This window comes from Notolabrus celidotus, chromosome 12 (genome assembly GCF_009762535.1).
Source record: "Notolabrus celidotus isolate fNotCel1 chromosome 12, fNotCel1.pri, whole genome shotgun sequence".
Classification (NCBI taxonomy): domain Eukaryota; kingdom Metazoa; phylum Chordata; class Actinopteri; order Labriformes; family Labridae; genus Notolabrus; species Notolabrus celidotus.
Window position 1 is genome coordinate 8506072 of NC_048283.1, and position 23157 is coordinate 8529228.

The 23157-nt window shown below is 41.8% G+C and overlaps 1 protein-coding gene across 2 annotated transcripts in view; it reads left to right on the forward strand.

Moving 5' to 3' along the window:
• iglon5 (IgLON family member 5) overlaps nt 1-22893 on the forward strand; it is a 149762-nt gene extending 126869 nt beyond the window's left edge. For both annotated transcript variants that reach the window (XM_034698233.1, XM_034698232.1), the window contains 5 exons: nt 567-686; nt 12737-12868; nt 13132-13252; nt 16477-16628; nt 19725-22893. In XM_034698233.1, the coding sequence (XP_034554124.1) occupies nt 567-686; nt 12737-12868; nt 13132-13252; nt 16477-16628; nt 19725-19828 (629 nt within the window). In that variant the 3' untranslated portion in view covers nt 19829-22893. The remainder of the gene's footprint in view (nt 1-566; nt 687-12736; nt 12869-13131; nt 13253-16476; nt 16629-19724) is intronic.
• Nucleotides 22894-23157: the final 264 nt, after the last annotated feature.

Consider the following 23157-nt stretch of genomic DNA (forward strand, 5'->3'; position numbering starts at 1 on the left):
CCTTATCGCTGCAAGTATTCAACTCCAGCAAGATAGAGAAAAATAGGATCCTTGGTGTGTCGCTTGCAAAAAAAGCAATCTCAGGGCCAAGCTCATTAAAAACAATGATAATAGGCCATTTAAATTCAAGGGTCATCCTGCTATCAAGCTAAATACATGCATAGCACTCAAGACTGTAAAACTTTTGGCAAAACGGTATTCAGGGTTAGTCGCTCACTTCTAAAAGTAGAAGTAAAAAAAACTCCAGCTCCAACACGTCCTTCTGTTTTTTTTTCTTTGTAAGATCAAATTAGATTAGATGTCAGGAGAAGGAGATTTAAATGCCCATTTGCAGCCTTTTAGAATTCAGTGCATTTTAAGTAGACGGTCAAGCATATTGCTGCACAGCTCAGTAAGCACTCCGGCACAGATCATTAATCAGCTGATTGCCTGTCTGTCTTAAGAGCAGGGATTTGCATCATACTTTAAGCACCTTAACAGGCTGTAAGGCCATACCTCATCAATAATGTATGATATAAAAAGGGGATTTTGAGGTCATATTTTAAAAGCGTGTTCTTGCTTCACAGTGCCGGCCAGAATCGTCAACATCTCAAAAAACGTGTCAGTGAACGAAGGAGAGAATGTAAACCTCTACTGTCTGGCAGTGGGGCGGCCTGAGCCAACCGTCACCTGGAAGGACCAGAAATGTAAGCCACCCTGTCTTCTTTGCTTGTCTTCAGATCCAGATCTCTTGTTCGCAGCTTCACCTTTATCTCCTCAGTCCTCACATTCATCCCCCACCCTGTTAGGTCTTTTTTTTTTCCTTCCATCCTTATCAGCATTCAGCTTATGTCTTCATCTTTATCCCCCATTCCTGTGTCATTATTTTTAAACCCAGCTGTTTAGTCTGTCCCCATTTTGAATTCACAGTCCTGTGTATTTTCCCTACATCCCAATGTTGTGTCCCAAATAACCACACATTATACATAATTATCCCCAGCGCGCCACCTGTAATCATCAGCATCTGTCTTCATCCACCCTGTCAACCTGCATCACGATGCCAACTGACGCTAACAGCCGCTTTTGGCATTAAATCTGCTATTTTTAGCCGCCACTGGTGGGTGGAAACAGAACTGGTTCGGGGTGGTCAGAAAGCACAGCTTGATGGATGAAGTCTAAACCATTTGGTTTGATCAGCACACCTTTTATACTCAATCAGTTCTCATTTTTGTCACCAATAAAGTCCAGAGTCAGATAAATAAACATTATGTAGCCTCTAGAGATTGTTTGTTTAAAGGTTTTATTACAACTGTGATGAAAGTGCTTTTTCATCTGTTTGGCACACAAAAAACTACTGTTTTCTGCAATGACTCAATATTCCTAAGTGTATTTTACTGCAGTAATTGTTGGCATTCAAGCAGAAAAGACTACTTGTCTCTTTTGACCTATGTGGCTTTCTCTTATAGTGTTTGTTGTTTCTGTTGTCTTGGCTTGTTATGTCCCTGGGGCTTCTGCGCTTACAACGATTCACGTACATGGCACAAAATGTCATAGACGCACACATTGTTTAATTTTCAGTGACAGGGGAAGCCTTGTGTACACAGTAGATGTAAGAAATGGATGAAGCCAATGTGAGGTAAGTTGCTTTTGTTTTGGAGCCCCAAATTTGCATTATGGTCTTGACCATCCTTGTTTTGTGGAGCCAAAGAGGCTCCTTGGCCAAAACCTCTTTGGCCAAGGAGCTACCGCCCATGCTCAAGCTGAAGTTAGTGGGTAACTAATTAGAGATAACCAAAGTGTGTTATTATGTTGCCTCTTGAGTTTTTATTGATAAGATTTAAAAATCTAAGAGGTCTCATTGAACAGAGCAGACTTGCTGCTTACTGCTTACACATATAAGGTTGAAAAAAAAGTTGTGGGTGAACGTAAGAAAGCAGGATGTAGCTGTACAGCAAATCAACTTCCTCCATAAATGTAATGAGGAAAATGTTTGCTGTGTGAGCAAACTCAATTACTGCAAAAACAGCTGAGAGTTCAAGTCTAGGAACTAGCATAAGGCCAGTTGACACCCAAGTGGCACCCTTGGGTGTTAAAAAAATTGAGCCAATGCAGAAGTGCCTGAGATTGCAGTTCTTCAAGTGTCCACTTGAGGCTGGCTCCAGAGCCAAGGAGATCCCTTTTGCACCCATATTAAAATGCTCAGAATTTACGGTATAGTTAATGTTGTTTACAGCCTGATACCAAAACAGTTGGGGTCTGAATCGCATACCGTATCTCTCTGTTGTATCATAATTAAGGAGAGTGGCTGAGTTGACTGAGAGGCGGGCCAGAAGTCTAAGGGGCAGCCTTAATTCTGCCTCTTTGCCTTCTGCTTGGTTGACCAAAAGTAAATTAATGTCAGCATTTTCAGCCCTAAAAGCAGAGACCAATAGATGACATCACTATGACTGTGTCCATGTTTTATACAGTCTATGGTGACACAAAGCAGTCAGCTAGCAGCATCCACTGGTCACATAAAGCCACAAAAGGGTGAGTGAAGGAGAAATTTACTCAGCAATACTTGTTTATAGTGAAATTAACAAAAGACGCATGATGATTACTTGGATCCATCTCTAAACATGTTTACTCTGCTCTAACATTGCAACATAGGACTCTATGATAATGACTCGCTCTTTGAAAAGGTCCCTAGTGGCCTTGTAAGGAAAGATAAGATAAGATAAGATACTCCTTTATTCTTCCCACAACAGAGAAATTCATGAAGTTACAGCAGGAAAAAAAAGGTGTGGGCCTACAGTACAATAATTTGAACAAGAATATATATTGAAAACAAATGTTCATCAAAGACGACAGCTTGGCCATAATTCTCCCGTCAGCCACCACCTCCACTGGGTCCAGGACTGAGCTGGCCTTCTTCCCCAGTTAGTTCAGTCTCGCTCTCCTTTCATATCCCACAGCAGATGAAATCCTTCCAATGTGGCGTTCGTGTTTGGTGTTAGCTCTGTTAGCATGATGCTACTCTGGTGCTGGTTAGCTCGTCCACTTTATCGTTGATAGATCTTACATTCCCCATAACGGTGGGTGGAAGGACAGGTTGATATCGTCTTTTTTAGCTTGCACCTCAATACCAGCACGTCATCCTTGCCTCCTTCTCCTCAGCTTGCAGGGAACATCGGGCCTAGCATTGTTTAGCATCAACATGCTACGGGATGCTAGCAGCTGATCTTGTATGTAAACAGTGTTACCAAGGTTACAAGCAGGATCTCCGGACACACACAGGAACAAAAATTGAAAAAAAAAAAAAAAACACTGCAAACATAGAAAGTTTGGTGTCTATGGCCAACAAATGAGTCATTAAAAGTCATGACAGCCTCAAAATACAAAGATGACTAAACAGATATGAGAAAAACTTGAAAAAGGAACAACAAAGAGAGAGCTGCTGCAACAAGCAGCCACTCAAGCGGCACTAAGCAACGGAATGCTACAGCAACTGCACCTTTTGGCACTTCCATGTAGATTCCATTTTTTAGTCTTAGTGGTTTGTCACTTGATTACTATACATTTTTTTAACATGTAGCTTTGTTTCATAATGGGCCAGTATTGCCATGTGCCATTTTTTTTGTTTTCATCCCCTTCACTGATTTGTGTAAATAGCTTTCATTTTGGCACAAATGAACAAGCTAAAACAATGCAAAATCCACTTGATTGAACTTTATTATAAACTAGTCTTTCATGGGGAGATATGACAGACCAGACAACAAAAACTGAGCCATTTCAGTACTTTGAAAGTCAGATAGTGGACTTTTAATAAAGCTGGCATTGCATCAATGTCACTGAAACACTGATTAAGGCATTTTTATCTCACACACACACACACACTCACCGGTATTGGCTGAGTTGCAGCTTTACGACAGCAGAAACAACACGGATCAAATGCATCACCAAGACAGCAATAATAAATAGGTCACTGTGAACAACTAGTCAACATGATGTAATCGTGCTGTTAGACCAATAAATGCACAACATATACAGTTCTGCTGTAGTATCAGACAGCTTTGAGCTCGCTCAGAGGTCTGTTCCTCCTCGCCTCATCTTTGTTTGTCCCTTTGCATGCATTGTCCTTCTCTGCACAGTTATAGCTCCTGAACGTACACATTGCAGAACCTCAGGCGGGGACAGTCAGGAGAGGAGACAATAAAAGCATGCATGAATGCACACCTGCAGCAAACGCACACCTCACATCATAGACTGTGGAGTTGTCCTTACTTGCAAGCCTACAGCATTTCTCCTCCGTCAGCAGTAATCCTCCCTCCAACCGCCCCCGCTATCTCCCACCACCTCCCCTCCACCCTGTAACCCCTCAGCTTGGAAAGAGAGAGAGGAATTGAGAGAGAGAGATATAGGGGCTGCATTGCTATTCTGTGGGAGTCTCTGCAACCAAGCCATCAGTTGCAGGGGACCAGGGGCGGTGGAAAAAGAGGGAGGGATGGACGAGCCCAAAGAAACAGCAAGAAGCTGCCAACCATCTGTCCCCATTACTCAGAGACTGCGTAAAGAAACAAGCAGGGGTGGAGTCTACGTGGAAAAATAGCGTGTGTGTGTGTGTGTGTGTGTGTGTGTGTCATGAGGAGTTGTGTGACACAGAGACCTGCTAGAATTCCAAGACCCCATTGCATCTTCACCACCATATAGCTCCCAGAGTCCTTCCTCACAAACAGATAGTGATGCTACCCTGTGCTGCTGACTGCAGGCGCCGCCTCCTTCATCTTCACCAAAGCAGATAGAAGATACAATCTGTCGCAGCCATTCACTTTCACTGGCATCCATCAAGTGACCCGCTCAGAGACATACAGGCTTTCTGTCTCATTCAGTTAAATACACCAGCGCATCTTGGCCTTATCATTCGACATGCCATCCGTTAAAACACACGCAGGCACACAGGCTTTGAATGAATGAAAGGATGCAAGGGGACGGGGAGGGGGGGGTCTCCCTAAGAAGTCAACACATGTGAGAAGGAGGATTTTCAACCTATATTCTGTCAAGCTAGTTTGAGGTAAAGAGACAGGCTTTCAGCCTCATTGCTAACAGCTACAGTGTTCCCGCATGTCAACCAGGTCAACTGTGACTCTAAATATGCAAAACTTGTAATCTTACTATCTTATAAACTGCTGAGTTATGAAAAGTTCACCAACCATACAGTGTGTGCCGGGCTGTAAACAGGTTTATTTCTGCTGTACTGCTGTAGTACTGCTTTTTAGAATTGGTGTGGTTTCCAGTACTTCCAGAGCCAGCCACAAGTGGACAATCGAGGAACTGCAGTTTTGAACACTTCCACATTGGCCTCATTTCTCGCCACCGGAGGTTGCTGCTTGGATAATACAAAAACTAAAATGTATGCAAAAAAAATTGCATAATTAGGGTCTGAGTTGGCATATAGATTATGCATTCTAGCTGTAGCTCCACCTCTTTGCCTGAGTCTTGTGAAATCGAAAGTTATGTTGAGTCAGCATTTTCAATATGCAGAACCCCACAGCTGCTGGGCTTCCAAACCTCTCTTTAGAAAGCACTGGATAACGTCACAGAGACTACGTTCATGTCTTATACAGACTGTCTGTGAGCTAATGGAATGAGTGTGTATAAGAGTATGACTGCAGGCTACCATATAACAGATTTAAGAGAATAATCACAGTCACACAATAAGTTATGTATTTGTATGAATTATTGTTTCAGAGCAGGGAGTTACAATAAACCTTTACTTCAGTTTATAACAAAAATGAAATAGGATATTTGTGCATTTTTGTCAACGGTCTCCAGGGGGTTCAGTGAGCCCCCTGAACCCTCTTCCAAACTACACCCCTGTAGTTTACCCCTGTAGTGTACCCCAAACTACATCCTAAAGCTGGGCACAAAAACTGAGCAAGAAGAAGGAAAAGGGCTGGGCAAAATTGGCTGTCAGTTTAGGCAAATTCAAACAGCAGACATTCAAATAAAATCCAGAAACAGACAGGTATAATGAACAGAAGAGTTCCTGTTAAAGCTGCAGCATGAGAGATGAGCTAGCAGAATGTGTATGTTTGTGTGTGGGTACACTCATGAATATACCAACAACAGGTTTGGGAGGAGAGAAGAAATAGCTGAAAAAATCTGGTCCTTATGTCGTCACCGTTTGGCATCTAGGCTTCAACCTCATCAGTCTTTGCAGATTTATTTACATGCAGTATTTAAGGAGTGTTCAGATAATATCTTAAACTCTTTAGTCAGAGCATATAAGTGGATGCTGGGGAGGTGGTGGGTCTGAAAGTTTGAACGCGGCACTAATGCAGGGCAGCGGTGTCAGTGACCAAGCAGAGGGAGAGACCAGACCAGAAATGTTTGACAGGTGATTGTGAGAATGATGCATGTCGAGTGTAGAATCAGTGCAGCTTAAAGTTGGCTGCCTGAAGTAGCTCACAGGTGTCGCTCCATTTATTGTAAAATAGCTCAATACACAATTCTTTAATCATATCAAATTAATGTTACTCGGTTTTTATGAGAAATGTTATGTGCTTATGTTAAAGGTTAAAGCTCGGATGACGTGATCTTTTTAGAAGAACAGAATCAGCAGAGCGATAGTCCATTTCTTTCTTCCCTGCACTTCAACATTTGTCCCAAAGCCCATTTATTCACACTGAAGACATAAATCTTTTGGAAACCGGTCCCAAATACACAATTCAATTTTAGAAAATGCCACATACTATTCTATAGCAGGCCGGCACTGCTGCATCAAGCCGAGGAGTGAATGTTGTTGTAGTCTGGGACTATTTTCAGCCGCGGATTAAGAACAATGGTGAGCATTTACAGCAGCACTGTGTCGGTGCTTTTGATAGAATATAAATCACACTGCCTTTTTTATGGTAATGAAGAAACATGTAACACACTGCAAGAGCGTGGACTACTGATGTGTTTCTGATGTTATTGGATGATACTGGAGGCCTTCACAGCAGATCAATAAGACACAGTGTATCATGTTTGAGGGAAAAGGGTTGGTCTGTGTTTTTCTTCTTTTCACTGCAAAAACTATAAATCTTACCAAGTGAAATTGTCTCATTTTCAGTCAAAATGTCTTATCCCAATTGATTTAAGATAAAATTATTTAACAAGTAACATTTTGGATAGATAGAGGGACTTGTTTTAAGACGTCTTAAATATCTTGTTAAGTCAAACAATCTTGAAATGATCTTGTTTTGAGTTGTAATTCAGAAGAAACAAGGTTTATTTTACATTTCATACATTTTTCAAGCTGAGATCTTATTTGTAGAAGACCGATAATCTGGATTTAAGACGAACCCTTTACTTGATTTAAGTAAATGCATTTTATTGAAGAATCTATCAGAAAACAGCTCCATTGATAAAAAAAAAAAGAGAAAGAAATACAGTTTTCAGGCACTGTTTCTTCTAAATCAGATAAAAAATATACATCCTCAAACTACATGCACACAATGAAACACCTACTTTTGAGCATAGCTGGCTTATCCTAAAAAAACAACATGACTGAATATTAGTATATCCAGCTCACTATGAGAAGACATTATATTTTAAAACGCTCAAATTAAACTTTGTAATCTTATTTCAAGGACAAGATGGTCTTAAACCTAGAGAAGTGCCGCTATAATACAACTCAAATGAAGGTGAATATATCTCACATGAAGAAGTTGACATGAAATTTTTTAGTGCAAAAATCTTTTGTTGAGTGAAAAAATACTAATTGTTATCATTCCTGGTTTATTCTGAGACACTAAGCTTTAAAATACTGGTAAAATATTACTTAAAATAAGTTTTCCCTGCTAATTTTAAGATCACAGTTTTCTAAATATTACGTCTTATTTTAAGAAATCTTACCAAGAACATTTTCACTTGTTCTATTGGCAGATTTTTGGCAGAACAAAATCTTCTTTTTTTTTTCTTGTTTTTGGAGGGGCATTTTTTCCAGTGTTCATACAATTTGTTAAACATAAGAAAATGTGAAAGAGAACATAGTTTTAATAGAATCAGCCTCAAAACTCCAACACGGTTATGCCCAAAGAAACAGGATGTTATCATTTTCAGGGATCTAACTTGACAATGGAGTCATTTTCTCTCTGTGTGTGTGTGTGTGTGTGTGTGTGTGTGTGTGTGTGTGTGTGTGTGTGTGTGTGTGTGTGTGTGTGTGTGTGTGTGTGTGTGTGTGTGTGTGTGTGTGTGTGTGTGTGTGTGTGTGTGTGGAGGGCAAGCTGGACTTCCTTGATTGAATTCTCCTGCAGCATCATTTAAGCAAATCAACACACATTTCAGCTCTTCACTCCTCTAAATGACAGCCTTTGCAGTCCGTCAGCCTTTCCGCTCATCTCTGTTTTAACCCAACATCTGACCTCTTTGCCTTTTCGGTAGTTATTGTGATGAAAATGGATAAGAGGAGCCGAGAAATCAAGTGTCCTGATGATCTAGCCAAACTCAAAGTGCTGCCGGGGAAATAGAGCAGCGGTTTCACTGTAGGGCAGGCCAGAAACCCTGATCCCTCTTTTTTTCCCCCTACTTTCATTCATACACCTCCCTCTCTTCTCAGGTGCAATCCAACTATCTCTGGTGGTCAGGAGTCAGGCTCCTTCAAAAGCCATAAGTGGTTGATGGAGCTGTATTTTACAGGCCATTGTAGGAGTGCCAGGGGCCAGCTCCAGTCAGATATCATCTCCCACCGAAGTGAAGAGACGTGTGCGATGCTGGGCCAGAAATCTCAGGGGATGGAGACGGGGGGGAGTGAAAGGAATGTCATATTACATCACACACAGGTGCTGGGGATGAAAAAGTTCATGAATGAACCAGCCATGTCGAAACCCTGACTTGACATCCCTCCGTTTCCCTCTTTTGGTTTCTCTCTTTTTATCTCTATATCCTTTTCAGTCTCCTTCTGAGTATCTCTTGCAAATTACCACTCTCTCTGTGGCGCTAAATTGCTCTCATTTTTTATTTTCTTTGTCCTTTTTTATTTCTTGGAAGTCATCTGTAACAGCCTTGTGTATAATATCTCCACTGCTACTTGTCTGACTCCATCTTCTCCTCCCTTTTCGCCGCCACGGTTTTCCCCTATGGCAAAGTATGGTTTTCCGCCTGCTTGACAGAGATGTCACAAGAGAGCTGTATTTATTAGACTAATGGAAAGAGTGAATAACGCCGCACCCAACCCATCCCCATCACCCAGCGCCTGCCTGTCTGCACTCGCTCCGGTGGCAAAAGCAGCCATCAGCGCGGTTGTCGCTCGCCGCTCAGCTTCTGCCGCAGCAGCTGCAAATAATCGTCTCCAGCTCAGTAGCCGCACTAATAATCCTCCAGTATAATCTTCAATTAGAAGCGCTGCTCTAATCTCTGACAGGAATAATCATGGCGTTTAGTGTCTTTTTTTGAGTGTGTGTTTGCACCAGTGTTGTGTTCAGGAGCCGTTTGTGTGTTTTTGTGGAGAAAGTAAAGGTTCACTGATTGACAGCGGTTGTGTGTATGTTTAGGGGGGGCTTTGAAAGGGAAAAGTGAGCAGCAATTTAAGAGCTGGATTCCCTTGTTAGTGGTGAGATTATATATTATGTCGTGTTCCACAGTCTGACTCCTTTAATGGGGTAAAAAAAAAAGGAAGGAAAAAAGAGGCCTAATGGTTTCTGAGGCTGTGAGACAGCTGGTGGCTGAGGCTTGCAGAGAGGCAGGGTGGGGAGAGGGAGCCGCTCTCACTCTCATTCTTCTTCTCTTGCTGCTCTTTTTCTTTTTCTGCCACCGTCGGTCCAATAACACTCTCGACATCCAGTCCCTCACATGAAGCAGCAACAGCTCGTGGGCCGTCCTGTCAACTCTCCCCTCTGAAGAGATTCTGTGGCTGTTTGTCGCCTGAGGAAAAAAAATAAATGTGAAAGTGCGAGACTGGCTAATTTGGTTTTCAGGGAACCTGGGACTTTGTCAACATCAAATACCAGCCAAATATTTCCTCTCAGTGCGTAATGTAGTGAAATAGCCGTCACCTCCTGCTGTGGCTACTGCTTGGAAGCAGAGCTTACAATTTCCCCTGACAGTAGTAAAGTAATGGTGTCTGTGCTATCAAATCATGTTTACTGACTTTGCATTCATAAAAATATTCACCAACTGACCCATTATTCACTGAACAAGCCAGCCTGAGGCCTAGACCGAGGGTCTTGAGGAAAAATAGAACTGAATGTAATCCATTTTTCTGGATTACAGATATTTCATGAGGGGTTGTTGGATGTGAAGTGTCATTATATTTTTAGTGCAATATTCTCTTGTTGTTGTTTTCTCGTGTCAGAATAAATACCAGAATACAAACTGTAGATTGATATACAATAAGAGGACTGTTTTGTTGTTTAAAGCTCCTGTGAAGAACTTCATGTTTGTGTCTATGTTGGCGCCCCCTTGTGGAAAAAAAGATACCTCGTATCTTCGCTGATTTGTCCTGTACATGTGTAAGGCATGTTTTCTGATCAAAAATGTTTACAGTCAAATGTATCAGTCACTGAGAATAATTACTGTGGAGAAGTCAAATAAAGGCTGTTCACACTGTGCAGTGAATCGTCTGGTCTGACACCTAACCCTTGCAGCGGTTAAGTGCAATACAACTTCCAATATTATCAATCTTATTGCAAATGGTCTTGTTTGCTTGTATAAGTCTCTTCTTTTTGATGTATCAAAGTTATCACTTATCAATCTGTTTTGTTTTTTTTTAAATTATCTTTTTCTTTATTTTCCAAATTTATAACATACAAGGCGAAAAACAAACATGAGAGGAAAGTCAAAAGAAGAGGGGGAAAAGAGGGAAAAATAAATAAATAAATAAAACAAATAAAAACTGCTTGTAAAGCACAAATACGTACATTATAATAAGTGCAAATATATAAACCATTGTCATATTACAATATCTTTTTTGTACTCTGAGTCCAAGCATGGCCAGCCATGCTGGGTGGATGTCTGAGGTCCATAAGCGGCTGCCAAACTTTTAGGAAAACATCCCCCTTGTTTTTCAGAGTGTATGTGCATTGTTCCAGACGTAAGGTTTCATTCAAAGTTTGTTTTAACAGGCTAAATGTAGGGTGTCTGTGCTGATTCCATCTGAGAAGGATGCATTTCTTCGCTATGCAGGATATCATAGCAATCAGTCTGTTCTTTAGGGCACAAAGACGTTAACTTTGATCACAGTGAATTATTTTCAAAATTAAAGGAAGTGAACATTAACGTCTACATTAAAACTTTTTGAAAGTCAGACAGTTCGCCCCCTCCTGCTGGAAAGGGTTCCCACGATCCAAGTCCAGTAAAAAATGTCATCCAGACACATTATATCCATAAAGATCCATGGATTACTTCCAATCTACAAAGGATGTATGCTCTTGCTCAAGTTATCTGCGATCCATCTTATTATGTAAGAGTAGTGTTTGGATCCTTCTTCTTTCTCAGGAAACAAATGGACTATAAACTCTGCATGTCTTCATTGTCAGTCACCGGCACAGTGGTGCCACATAGCGGTGAGAAGTTTTAACTTCTTTCACAGATATATATGATACAGATGTGTCAGCAGTGTGATAACTTTTAATGCAAAAATGATAACGTTAAGGAAACTGAATTCAACGGAAGTTAAATGTGACGAACATCATTTTTCAGATTAACACCCACGTTGAAAGTTAATTTAGAAAAGTAACACTGCTGATTGACTCTTAACAGATCAACAAACGTGTGCCCATCTCTCATTATAAGCAGCTAAAAACTCCTCACTGGAGCTTTAATGTGACAGTTTCATGCATTTAACAGTACTTTTTATTGTTTGTATGTAATCCGACTGCAATTTTTAAATGAGACTATAGTCTTGTGTATGTCATGTTGTTGATTTCCACCAGTGCTTGACTTCTAAATATTAAATATGCTGTAACATGCTATATTTTTTGATGCCTGAGTATAAGAAGTGGATAATGCATTTTATTTTTAACTTTATTTTTGGGCTTTAGGCCAAAAGAGAACTGGGCTCACATGCTACAAGGGGCTACATGTTGGAATTGAAACATTGCTGTTAACTTCAAGGACTATGGCCTCTGTACACTGGGCGTGGGATTCAACCACTAAGCCAAACCAGCGCCAAAGCTGTTTCATGACCACTGCTGAAGTGCTTTAAGCTGCATTTTTTTTTATAACCAACAGGGGTTGACTTGACAAGCTGAAAAAGGAAGTTAGATAATTAGATAAAACCATTTGACAAAACTTCCATATATTCTCAGTCGATTTATAACCTCAGTGAATATTTTTGTGATTAGTTTGTGGTATAAATAGCTTTTTTTTGAGTCAGCAGGTGGTTCATTTTGATGGTTCTGATCTTTTTTAGACTTGATTCAACTATAATGCTGGGTAAGCATACTGGCATGGCAAGTACAGTGTGGTTGGCAATCATGGAAGTGACTTATTAGCTCAGACAAGCATAAAGCACTGAATACCCATCATGCAATGTTCCAGAAAACAAGACGCAATTGCCATAATGCAAAACTCAGGCCCCAAAACAGAAGTTCAAAAATCAAAGGATACATTCACTGTGGCTTTGTCAACTTCATTCATACATCCTCTGTTTCTCCCTCATGCTGCTAAATCATCTCAGCTCATAGTCGGGCATCAGTCCGCCCGCAGTCGTATCTCAGATAGTAGGCCCTAAATCAGCATCCTGAGTCACCTTGCATTAGATTTATAGCGACCTTTGACCTATGTTTTATGTCAATAGATGGGCTGGTGAGTGAGGGGGAGTTCCTGGACATCACAGAGATCAAGAGGCAGCAGGCGGAGGACTACGAATGTATCACCAACAATGGAGTAGCTCCGCCCGATCAACACAAGGTTAAGGTCACGGTTAACTGTAAGTATCTCCCGGCACCACCCAACAGCCCAGCGGTGATAATTCAATCTCCCATGCTATAGCACAAAGGTGTATTAATAATTTATGTAAATTATAGTGGATGCATTATTATGTATGAATACATAAATCTTAATTCTGTTCTCTCCAGGGTTTTTTCTCACCTTGTTTGCAACCCCATGCCAACCTAACGCAACCTTTCCCTTAGATAAGATGTAAACTAATTGCTGCATTCCCTATTCCTCCCCTTTTTTCCCCTCTTCCAGACCCTCCCATGATCACAGAAATGAAAAACATGCCAGCACATTTGGGTAAAACAGCCATCTTGCGCTGTGAAGCCATGGCGGTCCCACCAGCTGCCTTCGAGTGGTACAGAGATGACCATAGGTGAGACCATCAAAGAGTTCAGTGCTTATTTTCTCCGATAATTACCACCCTAATCCAGTTAAACATGAAATGAGTGTTTTTCTCTCTGTGGCCTTTAGTCCTCACTAAGCCAACGTTTTTTTTCCTCCAAAAAATGAAGCTGTTTGAAAAATGCCCTGGAGATAAAAACACAGGGTTTGCATTTTGGTGGTGTTGTTATAAACTGAGCTTCTGAGTTATTTTGTAATCCGGCTCTGACACAGTTTGGGGCTATAGATGTAAGGTGACACAGTTCACACTAAATGAGGCTGCACACTGAAAGTGAACTATTCAAATTATCAGTCGAGAAAGCCCTTCAGTCGACTCTGCGCTTTTGCTTTTTAGCTTTGTCATTGTACAGAGCGATGCAGGAAGCGGAGCCCGGCTTGTTTTCTCCTCCTCTTCAAAACAAACAGACCCAGTAATTAAACAGATTAAAACACTTAGAACGTAGTTTTTGGGTGAAAAATGTATGCCCTTCTGACTCTGGTTCGGTTTCATGAGCTGCAGTTCCAGCTGTTGCTTATTTTAGCTCACAAACTCACATACGATTAAATGTTATACTCAAAAATGCAATGCTAAACAGTGAGAAAGTGTGTGTGGCACACATCTGGTGGTTAGTCTAAAGCCTGTCCCACACTCAAAGACTTTAAAATGTTTAAATAATGCTCACTTTAAAAGTTTTGTTCTTATAGAGTGTGGAGAGCAACAATATGGCCAAAACAGCACACCACACATTAACAGACTCTATTCACAAACAACTGGAGCCCTGACACTCAGAAGTGGATATCTTGCAAAATCTGTCACAGTCAAATGTGACTTTAGGGTAAACAAACGTGGCAGATGACAGGATGGTTCCATGCTAAACATTGAGAGCTGCTAAGCTATGTAGTACATCCACTTGTTGCACTTTCTGTCCACCTCCTCTTCCTGTCAGTCGGCTTGTGGTATGTTTTAAAAGACATGTCGTATTAACACTTGTGTTGTTGCTAGAAAACTAAACAAGTTAGTCCTATGCCTCTGACATCCAGGGGGTCGGTTTGAGGGAGGAAAATTAGGCTTTAGATTGACAGAGGCCCCAAAAACGAGGACCGATGGTGATGTAAGATTTTTTCAGGGGGCCCAAAATGTCTGGCGACGCTCCTGCTGACATCCATCTAAGTTTATACTTCCCGTTTATCAATCACTCAATCAATCAATCTTAATTTATATAAGGCCAAATCATAACGAACGTTATCTCAAGACACTTTACAAACAGCAAACTTTGCAACATTAGCAAGTTACAGCGGCAAGGACAAACTTCCTTTTAACAGGCAGAGACCTCGAGCAGAACCAGACTCATGATAGACAGCCATCTGCCTCGACCGAGTTGGGGTTTGAAAGAGGGATAGCTGGAGATGAAGAGAGAGAGAGAGAGAGAGAGAGAGAGAGGGAGAGAGAGATGATTGTGGTGAGATGGAAAGTAGTACTTGTAGCCGCTGGAGTTAACTGTTGTTGCCATGAGTTGTTCTGCTCCTGTCTTCAGTCAGCTTGCTCCCTGATTGGCTATCATTCTATTCCATGTGACACTCCACCAAGTTTGTGCTCATCTGTCCCCAGGGTTTCCCCCAACACAACAGGATATCTGATTATAACTATTCAACATATTTGATATTCAGGAATTCAAATTGTTATGGTCAGATTGTTTTCCAAACAGATTAGGGAAAGTGAAATCCCTCTTAACCAAGCGGCAACCTCCGGTCTAAAAATATGAGTCCAATGCTGAAGTGCTAAAACCTGCAGTTCATCGAGGATCCGCTTGAGGCTGGCTCCAAAAGTACCGGAAACCACATACACAACAATTCAAAAAAGATGACCTTTACAGCAGAAATAAACATGTTTACAGCCTGGTACAAAAAACAAGTGTAGTCTGGATAGCTCATTTCTCAATCAGCACACACTGTGAGGGGGTGAATTTTTTTCTAACGCAGCAATTTCAAAGATATTGAGATTACGAGTCTTCCAATGAGAGGAACAACTGACTTGATTGGCAGGCGGGAACACTGTAGCTGTTGGCTAGGAGGCTCAAACTCCGCCTCTTTATGTCACAATCGCTCGACAGCAGCAATGTGGCTCAAAACAGCGCTTCAGAAACAGATGGGTGACGTCGCGGATACTACGTCCATGTTTTATACAGTCTGTGCTCTTAACACACCTCATACCAGAGGAAGGCAGATAATCTTTGGAACCATCAGAAAATCAGGCCTTTGTAGTGTTTTCCTCAAATTCAGACAAACTTAATTCTCATGTAGGCTGATATAAGACTTTGGTGTGGTGCAGAAAAAAAAATGTACAGGACTCCAAACAAAGCTACAAACTTCTCAATCAGTTACAATCCTTATATTTTTCCTATTGTCAATGAGAAAAGTGAAACTGTGAGTTCAGCTAAATTCAGCTAAAAAAAAATCACAGTAAAGCAGGTTATCACTGAGAAAAGGAGGGAACAGAGCAGAGACTTAACCCACTGAGACTTTGCTAAATGACAGGGCTTTATTTTTCCCTTTCTTCTACAAATTATCATTTAAGACGAACCAAAGAGGATGAAAAACTGATTATCCTTTTGACATTTTAAAGAGGAAAACAAAAGGAAAAAGCTAATCGTTTTCACACATAAACAGCATTTTCACACATTCTGCCGGCTGACTGTGGACGCAGCCTAACCTTTTACATTAGAGTGGGTCTGAGATAATTGTGTATGTTTTGCCATCTCTGGAGATATATTATCTTGCTGGGAATGTATTTGCTCTCTATTACCTTCACATAATCTGTCCTTCCAAGTTTGTAAAAGGTCCCAGAGAGCGACGCAGAGTCAGGGTGATTTGGCATCAGGCAAAGCAAGACGCAGAAGTACTTAGACAAGCTTTTTCCAGCCAGAGAGAGCTGTTAATAGAGTATAATGGGCCCCAGCAGGAGGCCTCTGTTATTTATGGACTGTTAGATTTCACTATTAGTACAAGGTGAGATAGAGCTGGTGGGAGGAGAGGAGGGGAGGGGGGTTGCTTAGATGTCTCTGGAGAGATAGAGAGGGAAAAAAAGCTCTTTTGCAGGCTGAGTCACTAGGTGTGATGTTATGTTGTGTTAACTGTCTTTTCCTGTCACACCATTTTTCCCTTTTTTCTTTCCTGCATCAATCCGTCGCTCCTTGCTCCCCAACCACTACCACCCAGGCCGGTAGAGAGTGACAACACCCTGAGGATCCAAAACGAGAAGACGCGCTCGCTGTTGCTCTTCACCAATGTGACAGAAAAACACTTTGGCAACTACACCTGCTTCGCCTCAAACCGTCTGGGGGCTTCCAACGCCAGCATGCTGCTGTTTCGTAAGTTTTCACACTGAAGTACACGCAGGTGAAAAAGGCATGTATGGAAACAGAGGCCTTTAGGAGTAGAAGTAGGCTCACTTTGATCGCATGTGGCTATCAATCAAGGTGGAAGAGCTTGAACGGACCTGACACACGACTAGAAAACGATACATATGCAGCGACACAGTTTATGCCTCTTCTCCTCGTCTAATTTTTTCGCTTTGCACACAGCGCAGCATTTTCTCAGCCCTCTCCTCCCTCCTACTCCCCATTTCCGTTATTCTCCGCCCCATTAAAGCTTTGCTTGCCTATATTACCACCTCTCTCTCTCTTTCTCTCTCGCTCATTCACACTCACACTTCCCATCTCTTCTCCACACACATTCCTGCAAGTGCACACACACACACACACACACACACACACACACACACACACACACACACACACACACACAGGCTGTCGCTCAGCTCGGTTCCGTTACGCAAGAAGTTGTCATTTCACTCCAAGCCCAATTCACATTAACCGTCCCCAATGAGCGATTTCCTACCCTTCCATTTCCCCTCACCCTCCCTCCCTCCCTCCCTCCCTCCCTCCTTCCCTCCCTCCCTTCTCCCTCCCTTTAGTGCATTCAGCATTACCATCTTAAGTGAGTCCTTCATCTATCCCCCTTTCTTCTTTCATTCCTTTACCCATTATCTCGGCCAGTCTCCCTTCAATGACTCACTCCCCCGTCAGACCCATACATCTTCCCCGCTCTCTTTTTTTCCTCCACTGCTGCCACTTCTGTCAGCCTATCTCTCCATCATCTGTCCTTCTGCCTCCTCTTTCCTCCCTAATCTCCTCTTGCCATCATTAGAACACAACAAACCCCCTCCTGAGCTGGACCCGGCACGGACAAACGGACCATAATCGGATACTTTTGTGGCATTTCTATTCATATGCTGTCCCTCACTGCTACTGCAGCCCTTGACTTTGTTTCCTGGCTTCTTTGTTCACCGTTTTAAAGGGGCCACATGCAGCATTTTAACAGCAACAACCCACAATTGCATCAAAATTGGCACATTATTGCAATTATCCTCAACCAATGAGCTCATTACTAAAGCCATTGGCAGCCTGTGCCTGCTCCTGCTCTACACAGTCTCATTTAAAGCCAACAAGTTACATATTATAAGTGTACTTCATGGCCTAATGGCACTGAACAAGAAAAAACAAGGTTAATGAAGATTTTCTTGAACTATCCTTTCAATTGACATGCAATTTAATTTCCCAAATATGATATTCTTGATGGTGTATTGACAAATATTAACTTTATTTACTTTTCACTAAAACGTACTTATGATAAATCAGGGATTCATAATTATTCAGATTATTTTTCTACCAAATACATTCAGACTGGTCATACACGGGTGTAACTATACCATGAAAATAGGTTGCATTCTGTCAATAAAGGTGCATCAGTCATGTTGAATGTAATACCATGGATATGTTACTTTAGATGAACCATGAAATACTCGATTTTAACTATGCATATACATTACGGCTGCTCCCTGCATCTGATTGGTGCATCAGCGGTGCACGTCCTCAAACATTAATGTTGCTTGGATGCAAGATGGAGGATGCACATGAACAGTAGGGTCAGTGTAGAGTCAGAGGGGATGTGACATTCAACTCATCAAGGGTACAAGCTGGTAGACCAAGTCTTCAGTTATCCATCTGTACCATATGTCATGCCTTCACTCAGCAACAAACATGCCAGTCAAAACAGCTGGCGACAGATAAGTTAACGCAATCAAGGGACTGTTTTGTCCAAGCAATGAGGGTAATGTTAGAAAAATTCAATGACTATGGTGTGTTCTGTCCACCGGTCACTAGCCACCCGAGCTGGTTAAGGAATTTGTCCCTCAGTGGGCCACTGAAAGTTAGCGTAACAGCAACCTCCATGAGTTCTGCCAAATCTCTGGTACATCCTGAGAATCTAGCAGTTGCATACAGTCTGATTTCCTGCTGCTCTCTGGAGGTATCATTCATGACACGTAGTGCATAGTCAAGTACGTGGCCGTTACGTTCATGACACAGCTGGTTGTGTACGCCAACATGAGGTTAAACAGCAAATAGCTCATTTGATCCCTTATGTAAACGGGATACATTGCAGGCTGGCCCCTAATTTAACAGCTGATTGGATTGTGTGTGTCCTGCCTGCTTTTGCTCTCCACACAGCCTGTTTTCCCTCCATACATCAAAGCCTGCTGATACAGGAATAATCATGACCACTAGAACTACAAACATTCAACAAAACTGAAAAACAGAACACTTTTCATGTTGATAATCCAGATCCCTGGGTACAGGTATTACATTTCTATATAGAATTTGTAAACAGAGATTAGCATAGCTTTAGTTCAGGTGTGTGACATGCAGAAGTTAATGGACACCTTGTTCCTCTGGGTGAGCCGCCAAAGGCCAGGGATATATATATATTCTGTATTTAATAACCTTGATTCAAGAACAGGAAGAATGGGAAGTAGCTCTGTGGACATTTATTGGTAAAAAGAAAATTTATTGCTCTAACATTTTACTGATTCATGACCTTAAATAGGGCGTTCTCGTGGTTTTATATGACATGTAAGACAAAGGTCAAAGTTATTTGAAAATGTGCTTGTATTTTGTGTGCAGGGTCAATAGCATTTGTTCAGTAGTGTTTGGTGGTTCCAAGTGTTAACCTGTATATGTAACTCTATTGTAACTTTTCTATATTTCACATCCTAAAATATCATCCACTGTTTAAATATTCAATCTGAAATGGGATTCAGATGTTCAGTAATGAGGTGCAAAGAGTGTGAATCTGTATGAAAATGAGAAATATGACTCTAATTAAAAATAACACCATATTTCTATTGTGAAACAGGCTTTGTGTTAATTGTTAGGGGTAATTTATCCGAGATTTCAGAATAAATTTGGTTAATTAATAGGAATATTTAAAAATGTAGACAAGCTGCCACAAACAGAGACTCCTTATTGTCGCAGTGTTGAAAGTGTTCTTCGTGTTTATAACACATCTCTCCCCCTTCCCTCTCCCCACTCTCTTCTATTCGTCCTTCTGCTTTTTTTTTCTTCCAGGACCGGGGGCCATACATGGGCGAGGGACTGGTTTACAAGCAGGAGTGAGTGTTGGCGTGTGCGTTTGGATTTCCCTCTCCTCTGTTCTTCTGCTGAAGGTGTAAAAAGATCGAGCTCCACTTGGGATAAGTCCTTCAACGTCTGTGAAAGCCCTGCCCCAACCCACCAAACCCCACCCCTCCCCACCTCTCTCTCTCTCTCTCTCTCTTCCCCCTCTTCGGAAGGAAAGAAGGAAATGAAATTCTTTAATTACGAACCCATCACTGTGAACAAAAAGAATATGCATTAATCCAGGAGCCATTGAATCATCCCATAGAACACACAAACCACATCACCTCCCCACCCGATGAAAACACCCACAATTCAATTTCGAGGTCAAACATTGTCATCATCTCCTCTCCCCCCACTCTCTCTCTATCTTCCCTATACACACACACACACACCGTCTCTATCTTATGTCTCCCAGAATGCCTTGCAGATTTGTCTGACTTGGTACTTTCCCCCCCTCGCCTTTCATTATTACCACTCGACTGATGTTGATAGTGTATATCAATGATTATTGTGTCAGTGATCAATGAGAAAATAGGTAATCTAACAAATGGACGATCATTTATGTAATATACTACACAGACTAATGACTGACCTACAATGTTTGCCTTATGGAAATGATACATAAGATCTCAATATTATGGTGGATATTTATGGAAATTATAGGTTTAATGTGGTACTGGCGGTCATGTGACCTTTTGGATAATTGTTGAATTGGTGGCCATGTGAAGTGTCACCCTTTGATCACACACTTTCACACACGTATGGATTTTTTTTTTTAAATGTGTAGCAGTGAAGCTGCTATGAATGATGTCAAAATGTAAAAAAACAAAGGGTGGGTGGTGATGGCGTCAGTCTCAAAACCCCTTTATGTAACTCGGGGGGTTTCAACCAAGGTTCCGCATGTGGACACCCTCACTACCCAAACCTTTTTAGCCCTCCCAGCCCGTCCTCTCTGTTCTACGTGCTCTGTCTAGTCCCCCCCTCCTCTCTCCTTCGCATCACTATAGTGTTCTCTGCTCCGTGTCACCCACCCTCCCTCTGTCTTCCTCCCCCCCTTCCAGTGTAAATATATGCAGTACAGAGGCCACGCCGGCGACCTCAACTCGCCTGGCGCCGGACAACATCTCCTATAAGCCTCAACTTCATTCCAGCTTTCTGAAGCAGAAAGAGACTGTCCAGTGACAACAATATCTTCTGTTCTGAAGCTGCGGCGGCTCCACCCTCTTTGTCGCTTGTTGATAGCATGTACCGGTTAGAGATGTTCTTGTTGTGAGTCCATACCCCCCCTCCTCTACCTCCCCCCTCCCCGCACTGTGTCTGTTCTCCTCTGCAAGGTTACCTGCTTTTACTTTTTTGGTGTTAATAATAGTACAGATGATGATGATGTTAATAAGTATTTGAATAACTATGAATAGTAATTCCATGTGAGATATAAAAAAAAAAAAAATCTGATGGTAATGAGCCGTGCGTGGGGAAAAATAATTTTTGTACTTTACTCGGAGAAGTCACACACATTGAAGGATGAAAAGAAACAAAACAAAACAAAAAAAAAGGTGTAAAGTTTTTTCGAAGTGATGTGCTCTATTTTGCCATGACAAGCTTTTTAAAAACGCATTTGAAACACTGAGGATTTTATTTCATCCGAGTCCAGAAGCAGTGAATGATGATGTAAATTATGATTTGTAACACTTTATTTCCTGGACTCTTTTTCTCATGCTGTTGACTTCATCACACACACATTTACAGCATATCTGTCCATGCATCAAAGTGTGTCTCTCTCCGACCAGCTAGATGAATGAGTCAGATTTGTGTCAGTCTCTGGTCATGGCTGTGTGGCGGTTCTTGTTCGGCCAGACCACGGAGAGATAAAGATGTAATTAGCTGTTACCTGTGGCTGGCTAAGTGAAGGAGCCCGGGCCCCGCCTGTCTCCCCCCGCCCTGCCAACCTGTGATGGCCCCCATAAATCAAGCTCAATCCTGCCACTGACAGGAATCCTCTTCAAGGACAATGTCGCCTCTGTGCGCCTGTACTCCCTCCAGTGTGTACCTGTGACATGCAGGCATGGGCACTACAAAACCCCCATGGCACAATTATCCATCCACCTCCCCCGCACAGCACAAACAGTGGGAGGTAAGCCCGTATTTCAACACGGCGGCACTCGTTTCTCCGCTGAAACACTGCTCCACTCACATGCAGGGACTATATGCAAATTTGCCATAACGAGCCTGCACGGAGAGATGAGTTTACCCCGGCTGAACCCAGACTACTGCGACCTTAAAGGGGAATTACTCAGTATTAAATTGTCTGAATGTGTTTCTGTTTTATTTTTGTTTCAAACCAGCAATAACCCCTAACTCTACTGTGCAAGAGGTATCAGATATGGTTAAAGCTGTGGTGTAATATCTGAAAAATTTAACAAGGTATATCAAATGAGTCTGTTGTTGTACTTTTACTGTGTACAGTACTCTGAAATGATTGTGAAGCTCTGTTTAAATGGCCCTTAATCTAAAAAAAAATACTACATGTTGTACTCAAGAAGTCTTGCCCTCTGCGATGTAGTCGGGTTGTCTGTGTGACAGAACACACACTATTTGTGCATGCATCTTGTTGCTCCAAAATAATGACAGATTCCATTCCAAGCACAAGAGCAGGTTGTTTGGTCACTGCTTCCTTTTTCTGTCTCAGACACATCCTCCTACTTTCTTTCGAGACATCTTTCATGCTGCTTTTTTTCTTTCAGTTTCCCACACACTCACATATGTTGTTCTGTACACTGTTCCATGTCAGCGTCCTCACTGGGCATGTAACATCTGTGTGTACATTACCTGTCCTTGATGAAGAAAAGAACAAAAGCTAAAGAAACATCAAAAGAGTAAAAAAAAAAAACACGGTCAAAAAAATAACATACTGTCATGTTTCTCAATGTGGGTTTTGAAAAAAGCACGTCATTGTTGGTGTAAGGGTGGATCTTGAAAAAAGAAAAGCAAACATTGTATGTTCTGTTCAAGTTTATGGGTTGATGGTCCATCTGGAGGCTAATCAGACAATATGATTTGAAATCGTGGTGTTTGAATTGACAGAATGTGGGCATTTTTGTATAAACAAACAGCTAATGAACATGTTTTCATGAGTCATGATGTATTTAAATGAATAACACTCCTAGTGCGAGAGAGAGAGAGAGAGAGAGAGAGAGAGAAAGAAAGAGAGAACGAGAGAGAGAGAGAGAAGGGGAGGTCTGGAGAGGGTGTGTGCGAGGAGCAAGCAGATCCCCTGAGCACACAGTTGGAGGGTAGATGTGAATGCTGCACCCGGTGTGACGGGCCTGTGGGAGGATACCCTGACAATACAAATCCAAAAATCAGAGAGCCAGGGGGAGATGGA